At 29.6% G+C, this 22,409-nt stretch overlaps 2 protein-coding genes across 3 annotated transcripts in view; one reads left to right on the top strand and one right to left on the bottom strand.

Moving 5' to 3' along the window:
* Positions 1-4,698: 4,698 nt before the first annotated feature.
* LOC112717482 (methyl jasmonate esterase 1-like) overlaps positions 4,699-22,409 on the bottom strand; it is a 31,219-nt gene continuing 13,508 nt past the window's right edge. Inside the window, exon 3 of the mRNA XM_025769496.3 lies at positions 4,699-4,993. Within this exon, the coding sequence (XP_025625281.1) occupies positions 4,709-4,993 (285 nt within the window). The 3' untranslated portion in view covers positions 4,699-4,708. The remainder of the gene's footprint in view (positions 4,994-22,409) is intronic.
* On the top strand, positions 9,850-14,005 carry LOC112715513 (replication protein A 70 kDa DNA-binding subunit B-like). Of its 2 annotated transcripts, XM_025767288.3 has the most exons (11): positions 9,852-11,038; positions 11,136-11,403; positions 11,504-11,600; positions 11,700-11,821; positions 11,931-12,015; positions 12,123-12,255; positions 12,387-12,541; positions 12,678-12,807; positions 12,921-13,109; positions 13,208-13,453; positions 13,602-14,005. In XM_025767288.3, exons 1-11 carry the CDS (start codon positions 10,889-10,891, stop codon positions 13,770-13,772), a joined length of 1,746 nt encoding a protein of 581 aa, XP_025623073.1. In that variant the 5' UTR covers positions 9,852-10,888; the 3' UTR covers positions 13,773-14,005. The 2 variants fall into 2 exon arrangements, with proteins under 2 accessions (XP_072060865.1, XP_025623073.1); XM_072204764.1 differs by having other exon boundaries at positions 9,850-11,038; positions 11,504-11,821.

The raw sequence follows: 22,409 nt of genomic DNA, 5'->3' as shown, positions 1-22,409 counted from the left end.
TTTAGCTTTGTTTTTTATATTTCTCTTCCTAGGGTGTATATGACCTGGCCAGGTTCTTTTGGCCCGAATATTTTGGGAACTAATTTGGTGTGATTTCACCGGATTTAGGGTCGGGTAAGAATTTTAAAAATAGATCCAGTCATTATTTAGGGGTAGATCCGGATTAAAGCGAAGCCATCTTCACCCGACCTATGTACACCCCTACCTCTTCTTTTTCTTTGATTTTTTGTTTTTATTTTTTTGGAAAAAAACAAAAATGAGGAAAAAAATGCAATGCAGAAGAAACAAAATAAAAAGGATTTAATTATTCTTTTAGTCTTTATAATTTTACCAAATTTTTAATTAGGTCTTTATATATTTTTTTAATTTGGTCTTTATATTATTTTTAATGTAATTAGGTCTTTTTTATGTTAAAAATGTTAAAATTAATAGAATATTTATCCTAAAATATATGCTGTCAAAAATCTAATTAAATTTTTAATTATAAATACTTTCAATTTGCAAAGAAATATTTAGGTAACTAATAATAATTTTTATACTAAAAAAGACATAATTATAAAATTAAAAGTAGGATAGGAACCTAATTAAAAGAAAAAATATATAAAAATCTAATTACAAATTTAAAAATATTATAAAAACCAACAAATAATTAAACTAATTAAAAACTTAGCAGAAGAATAACTTTTATTAGATAATAAATTATCAATTATTCTCCACATACAAGTCATTTACACATACAAGTCCATATAAGTCATTTACATTCACGCGTCCTGCACGTTCTTCTTCTTCTCCTCCTCCTCGTCCTCCTCCTCCTCCTGACACTTCGTCTTTCTTTCCTTTTTTGTTATCATTGTCACTAACACGTTCACCACCTCCTCCTCCTCCTCTTTTTTTTGTTGGATTTTTTTCCTTCTTTATTTTCCTCCTTCTCCTCCATCATCTTTATTATCATGATCATCATCGTTATAGCATCGTCGTCGTCTTCTTATACGTATCTTCATTATCGTTATTGTCGTTATTGTTATCGATGTCGTAGAAACTTTGCCATATTAATGACATTTTCTGACCCAAAATTTTTGCCATAGAATTTTCTCAATTTGTGTAGTTACAGCAAATTTTGGGGGTAAAACTAAGGCATTAGGTGTATTATTTAAGAATTTTCGGTAAATTTGTATTGATAAATTCTTCATAATTCAAAGCTCTTCCTATTCCTCCTCCTCATCTTCTGCAGCTGCTTCTTTTTTCTTTTTTCTTTATCATCATCACCATCTTCTTCTTTTTTTTTCTTATTCATCTTTCCTTTCTTGCTTTACCTTCTCAAGTTTCTTCTTGTTTTATTTTTTCTTAATAAGAATAAAAACAAAAAAATCAAACAAAGAAAAAGAAGAAACACATAATGCTGCAAAATTATTTGGAAGAAGATGAACATACATTCATTCAACTAAAAGAAAGAAAAAAATAAGAAAAAAAGAATAAGAAGAAAAAAAATACAATATTAAAGAAAATATTTTTGTGTAGTTATAGCAAATTTTAGGGTAAAACTAAGACATTTTAGGTGTATTGTTTAAGAATTTTTGGTGGATTTGTACTGATAAATTCTGCATAATTCAAAACTCTTCTTCTTCTTCCTCCTCCTCATCTTCTGCTGCTTCTTCTTCTTTCTTTTTTTTATCATCATCACCATCTTCTTCTTTTTTTTCTTATTCATCTTTCCTTTCTTGTTTTACCTTTTCAAGTTTCTTCTTATTTTACTCTTTCTTAACAAGAATAAAAACAAAAAAATCAAACAAAAAAGAAGAAGAAACACATAATGATGCAAAATTACTTAAGAGAGGATGAACATACATTCGGTCAACTAAAAAAAAGAAAGAAATAAGAAAAAGAAGAAAAAGAAAAAAAATGTAGCAATAGAGAAAATATTTTTGCGTAGTTGCAGAAAATTTCAGGGTAAAACTAAGACATTTAGGTGTATTATTTAAGAATTTTTGGTAGATTTGTACTGATAAATTCTGCATAATTCAAAACTCTTCCTCTTTCTCCTTCTCATCTTCTACTGCTTCTTCTTTTTTTTTATCATCATCACCAACTTCTTCTTTTTTCTTATTCATCTTTAATTTCTTGTTTTACCTTTTCAAGTTTCTTCTGATTTTACTCTTTCTTAATAAGAATAAAAAGAAAAAAAATTACACAAAGTAGAAGAAGAAACACATAATGCTGTAAAATTTATTAGAAGATGATGAACCTACATTTATTTAACTAAAAGAAAGGGAAAAAAAGGAAAAAAAGAAGAAGAAAAAAATGCAACATTTGAAAAAATATTTTTGTATAGTTGCAGCAAATTTTGGGTAAAACTAAGACATTTAAGTGTATTGTTTAAGAATTTTCGGTAGATTTACACTAATAAATTCTGCATAATTCAAAACTCTTTCCTTTCTTCCTCCTCGTCTTCTACTACTTCTTTTTTTATCATTATCATCATCACTATCTTCTCTTTTTTCTTATTCATTTTTCATTTCTTGTTTTACCTTCTTAAGTTTCTTCTTGTTTTACTCTTTTTAATAAGAATAAAAACAAAAAAAAATCAAATAAAGAAGAAGAAGAAACACATAATGCAGGATGAACCTACATTCATTCAACTCAAAGAAAGAAAGAAATAAGTAAAAAAAGAAGGAAAAAATGCAACATTAGAAAAAATATTTTTGTGTAGTTACAGCAAATTTCGAGATAAAACTAAGACATTTAGGTATAATGTTTAAGAATTTTTGGTAAATTCTGTATAATTCAAAATTCTTCATCTTCTTCCTCTTCATCTTCTACTGCTTTTTTTTCTTATTCATCTTTTTTTTTTGTTTTACCTTCTCAAGTTTCTTTTTATTAAGAATAAAAACAAAAAAATCAAACAAAAAAAGAAGAAAAAATACATAATGCTGCAAAATTACTTGGAAGAGGATGAACTTACATTCGTTCAACTAAAAGAAAGAAAGAAATAAAGAAAAAAGAAGATGAAAAAAATGCAGCATTAGAGAAAATATTTTTGTGTAGTTGCAGCAAATTTCGGGGTAAAACTAAGATATTTAGGTGTATTATTTAAGAATTTTTGGTACATTCGTACCGATAAATTTTGCTTAATTTAAAACTCTTCCTTTTTCTCCTCTTCATCTTCTGCTTTTTCTTATTCATTCTTTTCTTGTTTTACCTTCTAAAAAAGTACATAATATTGTAAAATCAATAGAAAGAGAACGAAGAAAAAAGTGCAGCAACAACAGTAGCAATAAAAAAAACGACTAAAAAGATGAAACACGTGAAGAAGAAGAAAGAACATGAAAAAAAAGGAGGAAGAATGCAAAAAAAAAAAGAGAAGAAAGAGAAGAAGGAGAAAGAATACGAAATACAAACATTGGATGAAAAATGTCATAATTTTATGCGCACGTTATGATATTAGATTTTGTTGAATTAGGATTAATTTGTATAAATTATGTCAACATAATTTATATGTATAACAGGTCTCATAAATTATTAGATCAATTTAGTTGAGGTTGAAAAAGATTTATAAGTAGAACAGGGCTTAAAATATAATTGGTTTCCGTAGTAGTTATTTACTTTTAATTAACATCATGCTATTCAGTAAGGATAATGCAAACTTTTCAATAATTTCGATAATATTTTTAAATCTAGAAGAAAATTGCTTCTTGTTGCTATTTGCCTAAACACTTAATTAAGTTGTTACATGTGGCAGTCTTTGGTCTTTAAAGAAATCATATGATGTATTGGAAAACATGACTCATTTGATATGAAATTTATAAATATATCCATATAAACATTCATCAATTTAGTTTAATTTTATTCCTTTGGGGGGCCAATAGGCATTCCTTGTATTTGAAAACAAAATTTAAATATAATGAGTTGATGGGGTACTTATCTATATACACTTTTATTTATTAAAAAAATATTAATTAGCATATTTTCAGAGGAGTGAAGTATCGAAAATTCAAAACTGCTGCTAAAATATAATGTTGCCAATAAGCAGTTTTTGTCTAGTTATACCTAGGATGTTTTTGTTTGTCATAAATTCATAATGATGTTTGGATTTTCTTTGATTTTTCTTTGTTTTTGTTTTTAATCAGAGATATTTGGGTTATTTATCATGAATTTGAAATTTAACAATAGGGCTTGGGTTCATAATGCTGAATCATATTTTGATAGCTTTCTGAATGAAAAATATAATCCAAAACTCAAACCAATACATCATTACTGTCACCTCAAAAAAAAAAAAAACGAATACATCATTACTGTCATACTTGGTTAACAGCTTTCTGAACTCAATTAAGTAAGGTGTCTTTATATATATATATATATATATATATATATATATATATATATATATATATATATATATATATATAATTGTACTAAAGGAAGCTAATCTGTAAGATATTGCCAAATACCATAATAACAGGGCATGGGATTTTTATTTATTTGTCATATGACTCATACTGTATAGCAAGGAGTGGATTATTGTATTGTATTAGTTGTGTAAAATATAATTGAAAAATATTATTTCTACACTAAAATCAGTCACTAATGTATTTGTGTATAAATATATGTGTGGTTTGATTTATTTTTATAATATATTTATATTTTAACATGTATTTTATATTAGTGGTTGATTTTAGTGTACACGTAACATAATCTAACATAATTATATATGTTAATCATAATAATCAGCAATGGATTGCAGTTGAAGGGCAAGGTTTATGGGCTTGGACATCATGACCATGTGATCAGATCCAGCAATCTCAACCGTGCGATTTGGGGGATTGTTCTCGATCATGAATTGTTGAAAATCTAGAGTGGCAAAAAGATCATTTTTAGACACAATGAAGGCACGATTTACAGAACCATATCTTGTGGTTGATGGGGTTACCACCCGTATTATATCATCAAGACTGAACAATTTTAATGGTCTCATCAACGTTGTTGCTAGAATCCAGTCCTGTAAATAAAATTTGAAGTAATTGATCATCAATTCATTTAGGTGTCCATTTTGAGTTTCAATTGAGTAAACATATTAAAAAAAAAAGCATACACACACATAGGAAATATATCACATGAAAATGACATTTTTATATGAGAATGTATTTATAGTTGTTGAATTAATTTTAATAATTAAAACTAAACATACCTAATAAATAATACTATAAATGCATTTATTAAATTCATGACAATATATTTAAAGCTGTTACATTTTATGGTCATTATTTTTAATTTTTATTAAAATATATCTAATAAAGATATTAAAATAATTAATTTCATATATTCATAAAAAGAACATAATTAAAAAAATGTACACAAACAATACTTTTAAAAAAATAGAATCATATAATAATTAAAAATATTTTATTTTAATATATATTACAATTTTATTTTTGAGATAATTGTTATAAGAATTATTTCAATATATATTTTCTCTTGAGAGAGAAGTTATGAATTTTTTTTTTATAAAAAAGAAAGGAGCAGCAAAGAAATAGGAAAATATACTTGCCTGCAGATTTCTAAACTTGTTCGGCAATGATAAAGAAAGGATATTTTTCCTATCAGTCAAAATTAGATGCCATGATCATGAATAATAAAATCGATAATAGAGAAGAATGATGAATCCAAGATATGGAATCTGTGTTGCAAGCTTGCAGCTATGGAAGTTGGCGACAGGAAGCTCATTCGATGAATCTAGATTCTTTACACCATAAAAGTGATCAAGTGGGAAATTGACCTTGTCATTAGAGGTGGAGAGGAGATCAAGTGAAGGAAAGCTCCAACGTTAACGCCAGTGCCGATGGCAGCGTCGAGGTCACAAGCGTAGCTGCCAAGCACAGCGCTGTACAATGATATTGATGAAGGTGTGTTGAATATTGATATTGAGGGTTAATGAGAATTGGTGATGACTGTGGTGGTTGATGACGATAGTAACTTATCATGATGAAATTGTTTAACAATATTTGTAATTTGGATTGAAAATGGTTGAGTATATTGATGAGATTATAGGTATGGATGATGAGAAATGATTGAAAAACAGATGAATGATGATTGTGTAGTTGTTTTGGTTATAAACTTATACTATAGGATTTAGAGATTGGAAAGCATAGGGATTGTGGTATTTTTGGCAAAAATTTGATTTTTATCCAATTTCATTGGGTCATAATTTGGCTTTCGGACCTTTAAATATTGTCAAACTTGTTTCAAATGAGAATTAGGTCCGTGAAGTTTATGTCGTTCAAAAATCAGATGAAAAATCATTTAAAATAAAAAAGTTATGCGTAGAAAAATTTGATTTTTCTGCAACTTAGCCATTTTGATGAGAACGGGGGACATGCGTATGCAAGAACCTGCACGCGACGCGGGAATTGGACGTTGTCCAAACATCCCGCATACGCGGAGTAAGACCTGCATACATGGAACCCAATTTTAAAAACTTGCGTACATGAGAACGAGCACGCGACGCGAAGAAGATTTGGTGTTTTCTTGACTTGCGTATGCGGACCAGGGGTCACATACGCAAGATAGCCAATTTCCACGTTCTCGCGTACACAGAGCAAGGCCTGCATACGCGGAACTCCTGTTTGGCAGAAATGTATTTTTTTTTCAAAATTTAACCAATTCTTTATCTTTTTAAACATCTGTAGCTATCCTCTATGGTCCGATACCTAGTCTTTAAGCTTAGGAAATAGAGTGAACCTATAGGGGATATTAAGTGAAAGCGAATGAGATTGTGGAGGATGGAGTTCTAACTGAGAAAATGTGAACGTGCTGATTATGATATGAATGAGAACTATATTGATGTTGATTAATTGAGAATGATGAAGTATTGATGAAATATGATTAATGATTGAGTTAACGTGGATTATTTTGGGAAGCACAAACATATTATGAATGTATGAATGATGAACGAGATATAATTGATGATGAATTAAAAGATTATCATGACTTATAAATTGAGACAATTGTTGACCCTTTGTACGTAAGATGTGACCGGGCACTTTAACTTTCTGGGTTCCCCCATAGGCATGCATATAAATGAATTTGAGCTTAGGATTTTGTTTCTCCCATGGATGAGCTTGGGATATTTTCCATGGATAATTTTGAGCTTGGAGATGCGCGTACAGAAGGACTGTCCACAGTTAGCTACCAGGATATGTCGGGCTGGCTACGTAACTGACAGATGATATCATCAGTCATAGAACAGGCATGTATCATGTGCGCTTGAATGATTTGCTTGAGTGTGCATTATCTTAGTTTGTCTAATTGCTTGACTATGTTCATCTGTTAATTACCTATTTGCTGTATTTACATTTATTGTGTTTTTCTTGTTTAAATTGTATGTCTGTGCAACTAAGAGACCTCTCGTAAGGTGGAGGCGTGACGATGGCAGTTCCACCAGTATTTCAGAGGATTGGATGAGCTAAAAGTGAAGTGTTGAGTTAAGATTAGATTCAGAACTTGAGAACCTTAGACCGTCTACCCAATTTCTGGTTTAGTTTATCTCTTAAGTTTAAATCTGAGTGTCAGAATTTTAGGATCGCCTCTAACTTTTCCGAGACCTTATATATTATGTACGTTGGCACCTTTACCATGTTGAGAACCTCCGGTTCTCATTCCACACATATTTTGTGTTTTTAGATGCAGGTCGAGATGTACCATGGTGAGCGTCTGGAGGTTCCTATGGTAAGCAAAATGGGGATGTTATAATTTGTCATAGTACTATGTATATATATGTATATAGACTCTTCTCCACTTGTACTTTATATTTAATCTTCCTAGAGAATTTTTGGAGAACGAGGGGCTTATTTTATGTCTTTTGGAATACTCTGGGATATGATTATATGTATGTATGTATGTAATTATACTCCGACCTGTCTTGGCTTCGCAGGTCGAGTCTGGAGCTTGATATTCTGTATTCTTGGTACTCTACTCCTTATATTTATGGTTTATCCTTTCGGTATGTTTATCCAGTTTTACATTTTCGAATATGTTGCGCCTTTTTTTTACGGTTTTGCTTTAACTTTTCTTCAAGACTCCTAGTTACGAATTCTTCAACTATATCTATGTCTACGTATATTTTTTGTTTTTAGATGTCGTAATATCTTACCACCTTTGTTTTATGACTTAAGCGTAAAGTTTTGCGTGGTAGTGTATTACAGAAGTGATTATAGTTGTCGGCGCTGGTTTTTGAAAAGAACAAGAAGGTGGTTTTTTTCCTTTTCGTTTGTTATTGATGGAGGTTTGAAAAGAAAAAAGGTGGTTCTGTGTCTCAGTCGAGGTGAAAAAAAGAGTGAGAGAGTTATATGTTTTTTTAGTTGTTGTCCACTTCCACATCTGCAATGTTATAGACATGTGACTACCGTTACATCTACGTCACTCTGCATCATTACATGTTAGAGAGCAAAATAATAGACGGAGGAATCTAGATATCCTGGTTGATTTTGAGGAGGTCAGAAACTTAAATATATTTTTTAATTTTTAGGAGTTTAAATATCCGCATAACAAAAGGTCAGACACCTATTTATCATTTATTCTATATTTTTACATGATAAAACAAATGCTAGTATGGGGACATTATGCTAAAAAGTTAGAATATAATTTTCTGGAACAAGATTAAAAAATAGAAGATATATAAGCCATTTATGAGACTTTGTCTTAGAAAAAAAAAACAATAATTTTCTTTGGAACTATGCCAATCTAAAGTCATCCATATTCGGTGAGTTTTTAATGTCTAGATTCGAGTACTGTTGTTAGACTTTGTTTTTAAGATGGAGTTTACTGGCATTCTTCGAAAGCTCTAGTACTAGCTATCAGAGAGAGGTTTAGCCGCCTAAGAAATTGGGAGCTGAAACACCAGTTTCTTGAGGCGACTTTAAGTCCCATTTTTTCATAAAAAATAATTGAAGACTGTCTAATCTATTTAACAAAAAAAAAATCATCTACATTTTGGTAAAAAAAAAAAATTTCATCAAACACCAATTATCATTGGACGAAAATTTTTTTACAAATAGTTGCCTATCTATCTAGATTTTTCATGGTTTCCAGAGAAACAAAATCTCTTGACTAAAAAAAAAAAGAAAAAAAAAGAGAAAAATAAAACCCATAAGTGTAAAGACTAAGGAGCCACAAACTAAGTATTAAAATCGTAATCACCATTTGTGGTCTAATGATAGTGTTAGCATTAAATGAGTCTAATTTAATTTCAAAAATTAATTTAAGAGGTGTAGAATGTAAAAAAGTAGCCACTTACATTCTAGCGTGTGAATATTTGTGAAATATGGGATCCAGGGTTAGATAAATTGATATTATATTATAAAATTATTTATTATAAAAAGTTAAGTCGATAAAAAAGAAAAACAAAGATATCTTTTAAACTAGTAAACTAGGAAGAGCACAAGCTGACATGGAATTTTCCTATAATTTAGATTTTTTGTACACAAGTTTCATCTCAGTTTTATATCTATGTATCTAATTATGTATCTATTTGTAGTGTAGGTCTTAGGTTTCAATCACTACCAATTATATTTATAGGTTTTAGTAGGGTTGGTAATTTTTTTAGGCTTTAATGTATACAAAAAAGTAGTGGATATGACATTTCATTATATTTGGCCCACACTTCATGTTTTTGTGCTTGTGTATACAGATCAAAAAGATTAAAGGCCCTCATTTCAGAAAAATATGGTTACAAGCTTAAAAAAAAAAAGACCAAATTAGGTTTTAAAAAAAATCAAAATAAAAAGAATCCAATCTATTATAAAGGTGAGGTAATAAAAGTGAACTATACCAGAAGATAACGTTGTATTGAAAAAGAGTGGCTAGGGTTAAATATTAGGAATGAGAAGGGTTACACAGGTGTGCTCTTTGATGCAGAAATCTCATGACTTAGATGTTCAATTCATCGATTGTTTACTTATATTTTTCTCTCTGATATATTTTCGTTTATTTCATTGGAAGATTATTCATGATTTTATTTTTAGGGTATGGTTCGTAGCATTTAGATATTTTTTTGGTATCATGTAGAAGTGGTTTTGGTGATTGGTGGTTGTTTGGTTTTTCCCAAAATCTGGATTTGTATTCTGACAAGAGATGGGATTTGTGATTGTAAATCTGATGTCATTGATTCTGTAGATTTTTTCTTTTTTTTTTTAAATTCGAATTTTTTCATTTATTTCATTGGAAGATTATTCATGATTTTGTTTTTAAGATGTGGTTTGTAGCATTCAGATATTTGTGATGTATGACGTAGAAGTGGTTTTGGTAATTGGTGGTTGTTTGATTTTCTCCCAAAATCTGGATTTCAATTCTGACAAGTGATAAGGTTTGTGATTGTATATCTAGTGTCATTGATCCTGTAGATTTCTTCTTTTATTTTTTTTTTATTTTTAAATTCGATTTTTTTTAATTATACATCATGTAAATGCTTTATGATTTTCATTTCATCTTTCTTTGCTTGTGTCTTCTCTATAGAATGAAGGCTTATTTGATTTGATGTTTGATAGAGATCTTTTATGGAGATGTGAGATGTGTGAATGTGGAGTAGTTGGTGGTTGTCAGTATAAACTTCTGTGATATCAAAAATGGTAGTTTCCTTATCACATCATTTCTTTTTCCAAGAAAACCCTAAATTAGTCTATGAGAAACCTCAGTTCTTTTTGGATTTGCAAGGTGAAAAATCTTTACTTCCCCCATTTTGCTAAAAAAATTGAATTCAAATTTGAAACTATTCATCTAGCGTTGTCTATAAAAGAGGGTTGAAGTGGTAAGAGTAGTGCAGATCATTGGCTTTGTTCATCTTTCACATATCTTCATATTGTTGTTGTTTTCTTTTCTACAAGTGTTTTAGTACGCTCAAATGAGTCCATCTTTTGATGCTATTAGCAAAATAGTTCCTCCAAGAGAGGCTTGGAGGCTTAAAGTGAGGGTAATTAGGGCTTGGATTGTTCCAAGCTTTGGAAATCCAGATTCTCCAAATTCAATGGAGCTCATTTTGGTGGATGAAAATGTTAGTGATTTTATTTGTAGTTTATTTTGAGTTAGCATATTGTTGATATTTCTTTAGTTGCTGACTAATATGTATTCTTATTTTTTATTATTTATAGTCAAACAAAATCCAGGCCACTATAAGGAAGCAACTTATCAACAGGTTTAAAGATAATATTATTGAAGGGAATTGCTACAAGATGTGCTATTTCTCTGTTGTTCCAAATCATGGCTCTTATAGAGCTACAAAACATGAGTTTAAGCTTACCTTCCTCTTCCGAACAATAGTAACAACTTTACCAGATGATATCATACCAAGAGTCTGTTTTACTCTATATCCTTTTGAGGAGATATTGCAAATGAGTCAAGATCATGATTATTTAGTTGGTGAGTGGTTCTGTATTTCTTTTCCATTATTGAGATTATGTGTTGTTGATCCTGTTATATATTATTCTACTTTTTTGCGGTTTTTTTAATGTACTTGCAGATGTTATTGGGTTGCTGACTTTAGTTGGAGAGGAAAAAAGTTATGATAAAGATGGAAAAACAATCAAGATGGTTGTTGTGGAGCTTTCTTCTCAAAAGTTCGTTGCTTCATTACTTTCTTATTTCAGCATATGGTTTTCATTTATTTTTTGTTTTATCTATTTTTTATGTTACAATTTGTTGTGTTTTATTTGTAGGATGGTGCTTAGGTGCGCCCTGTTTGGAGAATATGTGGATCAACTAAATCATTTTCTTTCTTCTGGTTATGTTGAACAACCAGTAGTGATTCTTCAACTTGCCAAAGTTAAGCTTTTTCGAGGTACTGTTGTTGAATATTGTATTATCATGATTTTTTTAAACTCTTTTCTTACATTGTTGGTATAAGATTTTTTTGGAAAGGTTGCTAACATTTTTTTCCTCTTTTTTAGGGCAACCTGGGTTACAAAATGTCATGAAAGCAACAAAAATATATCTTAATCCTGACTTGGCAGCTGTTGTTGATTTCAGGAAGAGGTTTGTGTAGTACTATTTTTCATATATTTAGTTTTATTTATTTTTTATGTATGTTTGAATATGCTGAAAAAAGCATTAAGATTGTTCCTTCATTGTCATTTTGTTAGCGTGGTAGAACAAGGGATAAATGGGACCCAGCCACTGTTTATTGCTAATGAAGGAAAAACTATCTCATTGGAAGATGACTTCATGAGGTTGACTAAGAAATCTACAATAGATGAGTTGCAAGAAAACAAGGAGGTTAAAAAAATTTTTTTTATCTGATTTGTAGTTATTTGTTTTCGTTCTTGATTATTAAATCCTTTGAAACTTTGATTCTTAAATTTTTATGGTTTTTTATGCATTTGGCTTCTATTTTCTATGTTTTGTAGGATGGAACCTTTGTCATTTTAGGTACTATCACTGATGTTGTAGAAGAGGGGTGCTGGTGGTATTCTACCTGTGTTTGTGGGAAGACAGTACATCCTGAATCTGGTGTTTACTTTTGTGATATGTGCATGCATCATGTGACAAATGTGATCCCAAGGTTCTGTCATGTTACATTCTTGTTTTTTTTATTTACTTTGTAATTTTTATTTATGAGTAATCTGGTCTTTTAATGTGTTGAATAGACCTTTTTCATTTACTACTATCTTTTATGATCGTAGTTCATTCTTTTGTAGGTATAGGCTCAAGGTAGTTGTATCAGATGAAACTGGACAGGGTATATTTGTCCTCTTTGATCGTGAAACAACCTATTTGGTTAAAAAAACATGTGGTGACCTATTTAATGAGGTACATAAAGATTCAAAGGTGTGTCAGATTTGTCTTTCTCTGTTTTAATGAAAGAAAAGCAGAAAGTAGTTTATTGGTTTTGTTCAAAATGGTTTTTTTATTGATGGTTGCATTTATTTCTTTCTTTGTAGGTTCTCTGTGGGGATGACTACCCTATCATTTTTAGAAATTTGGAGGGTAAAAAAGTCTTGCTGAAAGTGAATACTAAGTCTCTTGGTGTTGATAGATATTTTGGAACTTTTCGTGTGAAGAGGATTTGTGATGATGCTGCAATTATTTCAATGTTTGAACTTGCTCAGACTGAGATAACACCTTTGAAGGTACTTAATTTATTTATAGGTGCCATGTTTCATTTTTTTGTCGCAGTCCTTTGATATCTATCTTTCCTCTTTTGTGCCTTTTGTCATATTATTTAAAGGATGCACCTGTTCCTGTGTTTGGTCCTGAGTTGGGTGAAACTTCTAATACAAAATGTTTAGAGAATACTGTCATGTCATCTTTTCTTCAAAAAGAAGCAAATGTTGCTGGACTTGATGATATACACTTAGATATGGAAGGTGTTAAGGAGGTTGATATTCAAGATCATTCTGTTGATAGTGATGAAAATGTAGTGCTGTCGGATGATATTGGCTCACTTATTCGGTCTGATGTTGATGAAACTCAGGTGATACTCGATTTATTGCTTGATTTTTAATAATTCTTATTCATCATTATAATTAGTTTTCTGTGGAGTTTCAATAGGTTTTCATCTAATTGGGTGATCCTCTTTTTTTTTGGGTGCTTTCCTTTTTTTGTTTTATTTTCTTGTGTAGGATTTGCTCTCACACCTTTTAGATGACTCAAGGAAAGTTAATGTGCCTAATGTTGTTCCCAAAGATGCAGTATTTTTAAAGGTGAAGAGGAATCTTGAGGCTGATTTTGATAAGGAACTTGAGGATACTGTTGCTCATTGCTCTAAAATAATCAAGATTGAAGATAGTTAAGATGGGTGTTTATGGATGAAAGCTAGCTGCTGTCTTAGTTCTATGAAGTTAGATTTATGTAATAGGTTTTATCTTTGTTATGGTGAATTATGTATGAAGTTTATTAATCTTCCTCTTTTTTTGAGGTGTGTCCAACTGCTAGGAGAGTCATCTTTGTTCCTCTTTCTTTTTTGGAAGAACTTTTGCGTTTTGAAGTTCTACAATGTTCAAGCAGATTAGTGGTTCTTTTGTCCTAGGTGTTATATTTATCTTTTTTGTTTCAAAGAGAATATGTGCTACATTAAAATCTGCTTTGCTAGATATTGGACACAGTGTCATATAGTTGGAGGAGTGTAGATATAAGTCATAGTGTGGATGTATATGTCCACTGTTGTGAATTTCAGTAATGAATGTAGTTCTTATGATATTAATTATAATATGCAGCAGCTTTATTAATTTGCATTGTATGATGATAATTATTTATTTTTAAAATTCAATTTACCGATAATTGACATTGAATATCAAATATGATAATTACTTTAGAGTTCGCCAATGTTTAACTATACAATGATTTTTAATTAAATATTTTTTTGCCAAATACAAATAGCAATGTGGCAATTATTTTAAACAATTAATTTTTTTTAAATAAGATAAAAGGATATGAAGAAGACATCTAACTTTTTTAGATATACAGATATATATCGATACATGCGTAAGGAGAGACATAGAGAGAGAGTTATTTTCATTGTTCATGAGTGCGTTTTAAGTAGATTAGATTGCTGCTGCTAAATAGTTATATCATTCTTTGGAACTTACTTTTTTTGTGGAGGTCAGTATTGTATTTTTTTATTCATCATGCCTACTGATTTTGCTTTGGCAAGGTTGAATAGGATAAATATTTTGAAGAGGAAAAAAGCATTCAAGTTACAACAAAGAGGAGGTGTGTTATTGCAAGTTTTTTCTTTTTGATTTTTTATGTAGTTTTATTAGTGATAAAATTTTATATTAGTTAATGTTGTGGTTCATAAATTTTTTCGTCCAATTTATTGTTGGTTTCTTATGCAGTTACTAAGGCAAGAGTTGTAACTCAAGCAACTCAATTTAATTATTGTAAGTGTTTGTAATTTGATTAAATATATTGTTTTAAATGTGCATGATCCAACATTTTTTTGTTTTTGTTAATTTATTATAATCTTTTTCAATATTTCTAGCTAGCTGTCTTCCAACAAGTTCATCTATTACTATGTCAGGTAGTATTATAGTAAAATTTAAAAAATTTACATATATTATATTTATTTATTTTCATTAAATATAATAATTTATAATTTTCTTTCTGATTAGGATTTTTTTTAAATTGTCATTTTATTAACAGATGTAATTGATCCTTCCATAAGTATTAGACCTATAGAAGATGATATTGCTGATCATCCGTTATTTGCACAAAGTGAAATCCAAGGTTATATTAATTCTTTATTTATTTATTTATTAAATTGAAGTTTTAAAATAATTTATTTCATATTTTTTTTCTTTTAGAATGTCTTGATATCGGTGATCCTGATTGTGCATGTGTTTGGTGTGGAGCTGTTTTTTGGTATTTAGAACGTGTTGAAAAAGATTCAAGACAAAATCAGCCTATATTTTCTGTGTGCTGTGCTAAAGGGAAGGTTCAATTACCGTTCTTACAGAGAGCACCAGATTTATTGGTTAATTTAATTAATGGTACCGATGCAAAGAGCCAATATTTTCAAAAGAATATACGATCATACAATAGTATGTTTGCATTCACATCATTTGGAGGTAAAGTTGTTAGTTCTATTAACAATGGTCAGGGTCCACCCCAATTTATTGTTAGTGGACAAAACTATCATAGAATTGGTAGTTTATTACCCTCAGATGGTGAAAGACCTAAGTTTGCACAACTCTACATTTACGACACAGTGCATGAAGTTAATAATCGACAAAGCATTTTTAGGTATGTTTTTGTTTAAATATTAGCGCAATGAATATTATAAGATTGTTATTATTATTCATTTATTCTATAAATTTCTATAATTTTGTTTATTTTTTCAGCCATGGATCAGATGTGGATACAGAATTGATTGTTAGTCTAATACATATGATTGATGAACATAATGTGGTAGCAAAGTCATTTCGAAGAGTTAGAGGATTCTATGAGGATCACCGATCAGAAATTTTTAGTCTTAGATTGTTCTCTCATAGATCTTTTGATCGAAGAACATATAATTCTCCCTCTTGTGATGAGATTGCTGCTTTGATTGTTGGTGATTTTGATAGTTCAGATCAAGGGCGAGATATTATTCTTCGATCTATAGATGGCCAATTGAAGCGAATTTATGAAACTCATCCTGTATACTGGCCATTACAATATCCTTTGCTTTTTCCCTATGGTGAAGATGGTTTTGAGAATAATATACCTTATAGAGGTGTTCGAACTATAAATGTGCGTGGAAGAAGAACTAAAGTTTCTCTGCGGGAGTTCATATGTTTTCGGTTACAAATTAGAGAGACAGAAGAAAGAATTATTCATAAAGCTAGAAGATTGTTTCAACAGTTTGTTGTTGATAGTTTTTCGATGGTCGAGTCACAACGACTTTATGAGATACGGAAGAAACAAAGTACTATACGTGGAGAATTTTTGAGTGGAATTGAAGAAGCTATGCAGCATGGAGATACAGAAGCTTCCTCAATTGGTACACGTGTTATTTTACCTTCTTCTTTCACTGGTGGTAGAAGATATATGTTTAACAATTGTCAAGATGCTATGGCAATTTGTAAGCATTTTGGTTATCCGGATCTATTTATGACAATGACGTGCAATCCAAATTGGCCTGAATTTCAAAGATATACGAGTGTTGATGGTATTCCAATTGCTGAGCGTCCAGATATTTCATGTCGAGTTTTTCATGCGAAAATGAAGTGTTTATTAGAAGATTTGAAAAGTGGTGTTTTCTTTGGGCCACTTAATGCAGGTATGTGCACCTGTCTCATTTTTTCATTGATTCTTGTTTTTTTTTTCTAAAACTAATGTTTTTTCTTGTCTAATCTCTTTTTTCAGGAATGTATACAATTGAATTTCAAAAGAGAGGATTGCCGCATGCACATATTTTGCTTTGGCTTGATGGGAGGAGTAGATTGCAATCAAGTGAAATAATAGATGAATTGATATGTGCGGAACTGCCTAATCCTGCAAAATATCCTCTGCTTTATGATGTGGTAACAAAATTTATGATTCATGGTCCGTGTGGTCAACTTCGGTTTAATTCTCCTTGCATGCAAGATGGTAGATGTTCTAAGTTTTATCCTAAGCAGTTTGTTAATGAAACTTACTTTGATCAAGAAGGATATCCCATATATAAACGGCGTGATCTTGGTGTGACCTATAAAACATATGGTGTTGAAGTTGATAATAGATTTGTTGTGCCATATAATCCGCTACTTTTGATGAAGTATCGTGCTCATATTAATTTGGAGTTTTGTAACAAATCGAATGTTATTAAATATTTATTCAAATATGTTAATAAAGGTCCTGATCGCGTAACAGCAACATTGGGTAATAGTAATATTGGGAATCAACACTCTCACGCAATTGATGAGATTAGAGAATACTTTGATTGTCGGTACTTATCTCCATGTGAGTCTATTTGGAGGCTTTTTGCTTATGATATTCATCATCGGTGGCCATCTGTTCAAAGGTTAAGTTTTCATTTACCGAAAGAGCAACATGTTATTTTTGATGATCGTGACTCAATAAGCTCAGTTTTAGTCAGGAATAGAGATTTGGTTACTATGTTTATTGCTTGGATGTTAGCTAACAGGACCTATTCGGAGGGAAGACATTTAACATATGTTGAGTTCCCACAACATTTTGTTTACATTGTTGACAATAGAGAATGGAGACCACGACAAAGGGGATTTTCAGTAGGCAGGTTAAGTTTTGTTCCACCATCAACTGGTGAATTGTTTTATATGCGCCTATTACTAAATGTGCAAAGAGGTTGTACAAGCTTTAAGAGCCTTAGAACAGTTTGTGGCGTGACATATAATACATTTCAAGAAGCTTGTTCATCGTTGGGTTTGTTGACTGATGATAATGAATTCATTCAAGCTATTAAAGAAGCTGCTGAGTTAGGTACAGGTGCTCAACTTAGGCGATTATTTGGAACTTTATTATTATCAGGTTCAATGAGTAGGCCTTTCTCTGTTTGGAATCAAACTTGGATGTATTTATCTGAAGATATCCTTTATCATAGAAGACTCCAGTTACAATATCCAGGTATGAAAAGAAAATTTTATTCGTTGGAATAAAATTTTAAATAATTTTTTATATTTATTGTGTGATGTTATATTATAATTTAGATTTTTGTTTATAATAAGTAATAAAATATAAATTCCACTGTATGAATTTTTTTTATAGGATTAAGAATGACATCTGAAGAGTTACAGAATTTTTGTTTGGTTGAGATTGAGAACCTTCTTCAAAATAATGGTAAATCTTTGAAGGATTATGCTGGAATGCCAGTTCCTAATGTTAACTCAATATCTCACTTTTCCAATTCTATGGTGGTGCGTGAATTGCAATATGATATCTCAGAAATGCAGAAGCAACATGATGCATATTTTCATCAATTGACAGTAGAACAGATGAGCATATATCATAGGGTTATTAATTGTGTTTCAAATAAAGAGCATGGTTTCTTTTTTGTGCATGGTTTTGGTGGTACGGGGAAAACATTTTTGTATAAAACATTGTCAACTAGATTGCGATCTGAGAGAAAGATTGTTATTAATGTTGCTTCAAGTGGTATTGCTTCTTTATTGTTACCAGGAGGTAAGACGGCGCATTCTATGTTTAGTATTCCTATTGAATTGAATGAGGAATCAGTTTGTAGAATTAGAATCAATTCACAAAAGGCAGATTTAATTCGTCAAGCAGCTTTAATCATTTGGGATGAAGCTCCAATGACAAATAAGTTAGCATTTGAAGCTGTTGATAGAACTTTTCGAGATTTAATGAAGATTGTTTGTGCTTCCAATGAAAATTTAGTTTTTGGAGGGAAAGTCATTGTTCTAGGCGGAGATTTTAGACAAGTTTTACCAGTTATACCTAAAGGTTCACGTGCTGAAATTGTCATGGCTTCAATAAATTCTTCTTATCTATGGAAGCATTGTGAAGTGTTTAATTTGAGTAGGAATATGCGACTCGAGAGTGGTATTGAAAATTCAGATGTCGATGAGTTAAAATTATTCTCAGAGTGGATTCTTCAAGTTGGAGAAGCTCAATGTGGTATAATAATTAATGATAGACATTTTGTTCGTATTCCTTTAGATCTATCGATTCCTATTACTGATGATCCAATTCATGATATTGTTTCTGCAATATATCCAAATATCTCAGAGAATTCAGCTGATTCTAGATATTTTCAAGATAGAGCTATTCTTGCTGCGACTATTGAGATTGTTGAGGAAGTCAATGATCATATTGTTAATTTACTACCGGGGGAGATGACAGAATATTTGAGCTCAGATAGCATATGTGGCAGTGATGCAAATGTTGACATTGACATTGATTGGATCAATGTTGAATTTTTAAATCAGATCAGATGCTCTGGATTACCAAATCATTCTTTGAAGTTGAAAAAAGGTGTTCCTGTTATTTTATTGAGAAATATTGACCCTGCTGGTGGATTATGCAATGGTACTAGACTTATTGTTCACAGTCTTGGAAGAAATGTGATTACTGCAGATATTGTTTCTGGTAGTAATGTTGGGGATAGAGTATTCATTTCCCGAGTAAATTTGATTCCAAGTGATTCTGGTTTACCTTTCAAATTTCAACGTAGGCAGTTTCCACTGGCATTGTGCTTCGCAATGACAATTAACAAAAGTCAAGGTCAAACCTTATCAACTGTGGGATTATTTTTACGTCGTCCAGTTTTTTCACATGGGCAACTTTATGTGGCTATATCACGTGTGAGGTACAAAAAGGGATTGAAAATTTTATTGTGCGATGAGAATAGACCAGAGGACGACTTGACAGAAAATATAGTATTCACAGAAGTTTTCAATAAAATTTTCGGTAAGTTCTTTTATTTTCTCATTTGAATTTAATCATTAGTTTTCTATATTTTATATCTTATTTTATTGAATTTGTTGTTAAATCCTACTAAATTGTCAAATGATATAATTGAATTTATATTTTTATATTGTAATTATAATGTTATTATAAAATAAATAATTGTAAAAAAATCTTTAAATAAAGGTTACTATATATTTTATTTTACTTTTGTAACATTACGAGTGTATTTGGTTTAGTGTTTTGAGTTTTAAATTCAACTTTAGTTTTGTTGAAAGCTTCTTTTTTTATTTTTAAATACAAACATGCCTTTAGTCTAGCTTATGTTTACCTGAAAATAAAAATTCTAAGTTTTGTATTCACTTTTTATTATTAAACTATTAATTAAAGAAATTTATTTTATATTTATCACTTTTCTCATCATGGTTTATACAATGAATTTTGTTGTTTTTTTTCTTTTTATAACTATGTCTCTAATACTCCCTGATGCAGAATTATTATTTTTTGGTTATGTGAGTTTCCTTTCTTTATTGTTCTTTTTATTTATTTTTGTATGGAGGTCTTTTTTTAAACTTTGTAATGTAATTCTATTAATTTCATTAGACAAACCAAATTAAATAAAATAAATTTTTCTAGAAGTAATATTAGAATCATAAGTACTAAAAAATTATAGCCAAAAGAGTACTAAAAAGTAATGAGAATATTAGAAAAAGAGTATTAAAATTTATTTAAATATGTAAAATAAAATGAAAATATTGTATAAAATAATTATTTAAATTTATGTCTTTTTCAATAATTTTTTTTATCTAAAATAACATTTACTTGACCAAGGACACATTCAGAAATTTTTTGAACAGGGAATCGAAAATTAAATATTTAATAATATTTATATAATTAATATTGTATTATATAATTGATGATATTATTTTTTTATTTTTTAAAAAAATTATTAATAAATGCTATATTGAAACAGAAATTTCTACTAAAAACTAATTTTTATATTTGATATCATTCATAATAACAAAAATTTTAATTTTTATCCTTTATTATTATAAATAATGTAACATGAATGATATAGATCAGTTATTCGAATATTTTTAGTATATGCATTTAAAATAATTAATTAACAAAATATGTAAAATATTCATACTAATATATAATTTAATATGTAATTATTTCAATATTATGAGAAAATAAATAAATATTGAAATATTTTAAATTATATATATATATATATATATATATATATATACTTTTTTACTATTTAATTAGAATTTGTTATAAAAATCAAAGTCTTTTTTATATGATAATAGATTTAAAAGTTAAGAAAAAAATTAATAAGATACAAGGCACAATAAAAAAAGAATTCATCAAAACAAATGGTTAATGAAAAAAAATAAAGAATAGGAGGAACAATTAAAAAAGATTTATTAATCAAAATGATTCGTCTAAAAAAATGTAAAAAATATTTTAATTAGTCACTAGACTAACAACTTAATTTAAATTTAAATGTATCATCATATAATATATAAAAGTTTTAAAATTTTTTGACGGCCATGACCCATGACCCCACTAGCCCCTTCTAAATCGGCATCTGTATTTGACTGCTATCTATTTTATACTAAAATTGCTAAACATAAACCAAATTATGAAATTAACACTAACTCACTCTTAATAAAAAATAATTTTGTAAAGTCTATTTTATGCAACCTCTTATTTACAAATTTCAATCCAAATACACACTATATTTTTGTCTACAATTATCATAAAAGCTTATTATTTATAAAAGAAAATATTAATTATTTAAAAAAATTAAACATTCTTTTATGTATGAGTTCACGAGAAGATGTATGTAATTAATTTATTTCTTTTTTTTAATAGATCAATAGAAATGGTACTATCCAACCAATTTGTTCTTTCCCAATATTTGATGGAGTGCCTCAGATGGCAGAGAAGCTGAGAAGGTACGTGTAGTCATATTAACTGTTACAGTGGCTAAACTAATGTGAGTTGGTGTAAACGTGTAGAGAAGGTTTTTCAGAAGAGCTGTTGATATATCAAATCAAAAAAATTGAACTCAAGTGTTTGACTAAATTAAATTTATTTATTTATTTATATGGGACTCAGACTTCGAAGATTGGAGACAAAAACTATCAGAAAAAACTTCGTTCTTTGTTTCTCTTGCAAAGTCTTTCATAGTTCATACCTTTACAATCAAAATGCAACTTCAGAACAATATGGAAGACAAGGTTGATTCGATCAAGTGTATTACAGCATGGAAGGAATCGTGGAGGTTAAGAGTGAAAATTGTTAGGCTGTGGTTTTATACAGATCCATTAGCAGAAGATAACGAAAAATTGCTTCATATGATACTAATGGATCAAAATGTGAGTAGTTTTATTTTCATTTATATTCATATTGATATCAAAATCTTTTGTTTTCATGTTTTTTGTAATATGAAATAATAATTTTTTTTTCTTTCTTTTTTCTTGAGTTTAGCTGGATAAAATACAGGCTACCGTCAAAGAACCTTACATATCAATATTTGTTGATGATTTATATGT

This window comes from Arachis hypogaea, chromosome 10 (genome assembly GCF_003086295.3).
Source record: "Arachis hypogaea cultivar Tifrunner chromosome 10, arahy.Tifrunner.gnm2.J5K5, whole genome shotgun sequence".
NCBI lineage: Eukaryota > Viridiplantae > Streptophyta > Magnoliopsida > Fabales > Fabaceae > Arachis > Arachis hypogaea.
Note: the sequence above shows the minus strand (reverse complement) of the source record. Positions and strands in the feature narration are given on the sequence as shown.

Excerpts from the sequence above, each read along its gene's own strand:
- LOC112715513 (XM_072204764.1), top strand. The coding sequence starts at position 10,889 with ATGAGTCCATCTTTTGATGCTATTAGCAAAATAGTTCCTCCAAGAGAG. Across the intron at positions 12,542-12,677 it reads GTGACAAATGTGATCCCAAG|GTATAGGCTCAAGGTAGTTG; the intron begins GTTCTGTCATGT and ends ATTCTTTTGTAG. Across the intron at positions 12,808-12,920 it reads AGGTACATAAAGATTCAAAG|GTTCTCTGTGGGGATGACTA; the intron begins GTGTGTCAGATT and ends CTTTCTTTGTAG.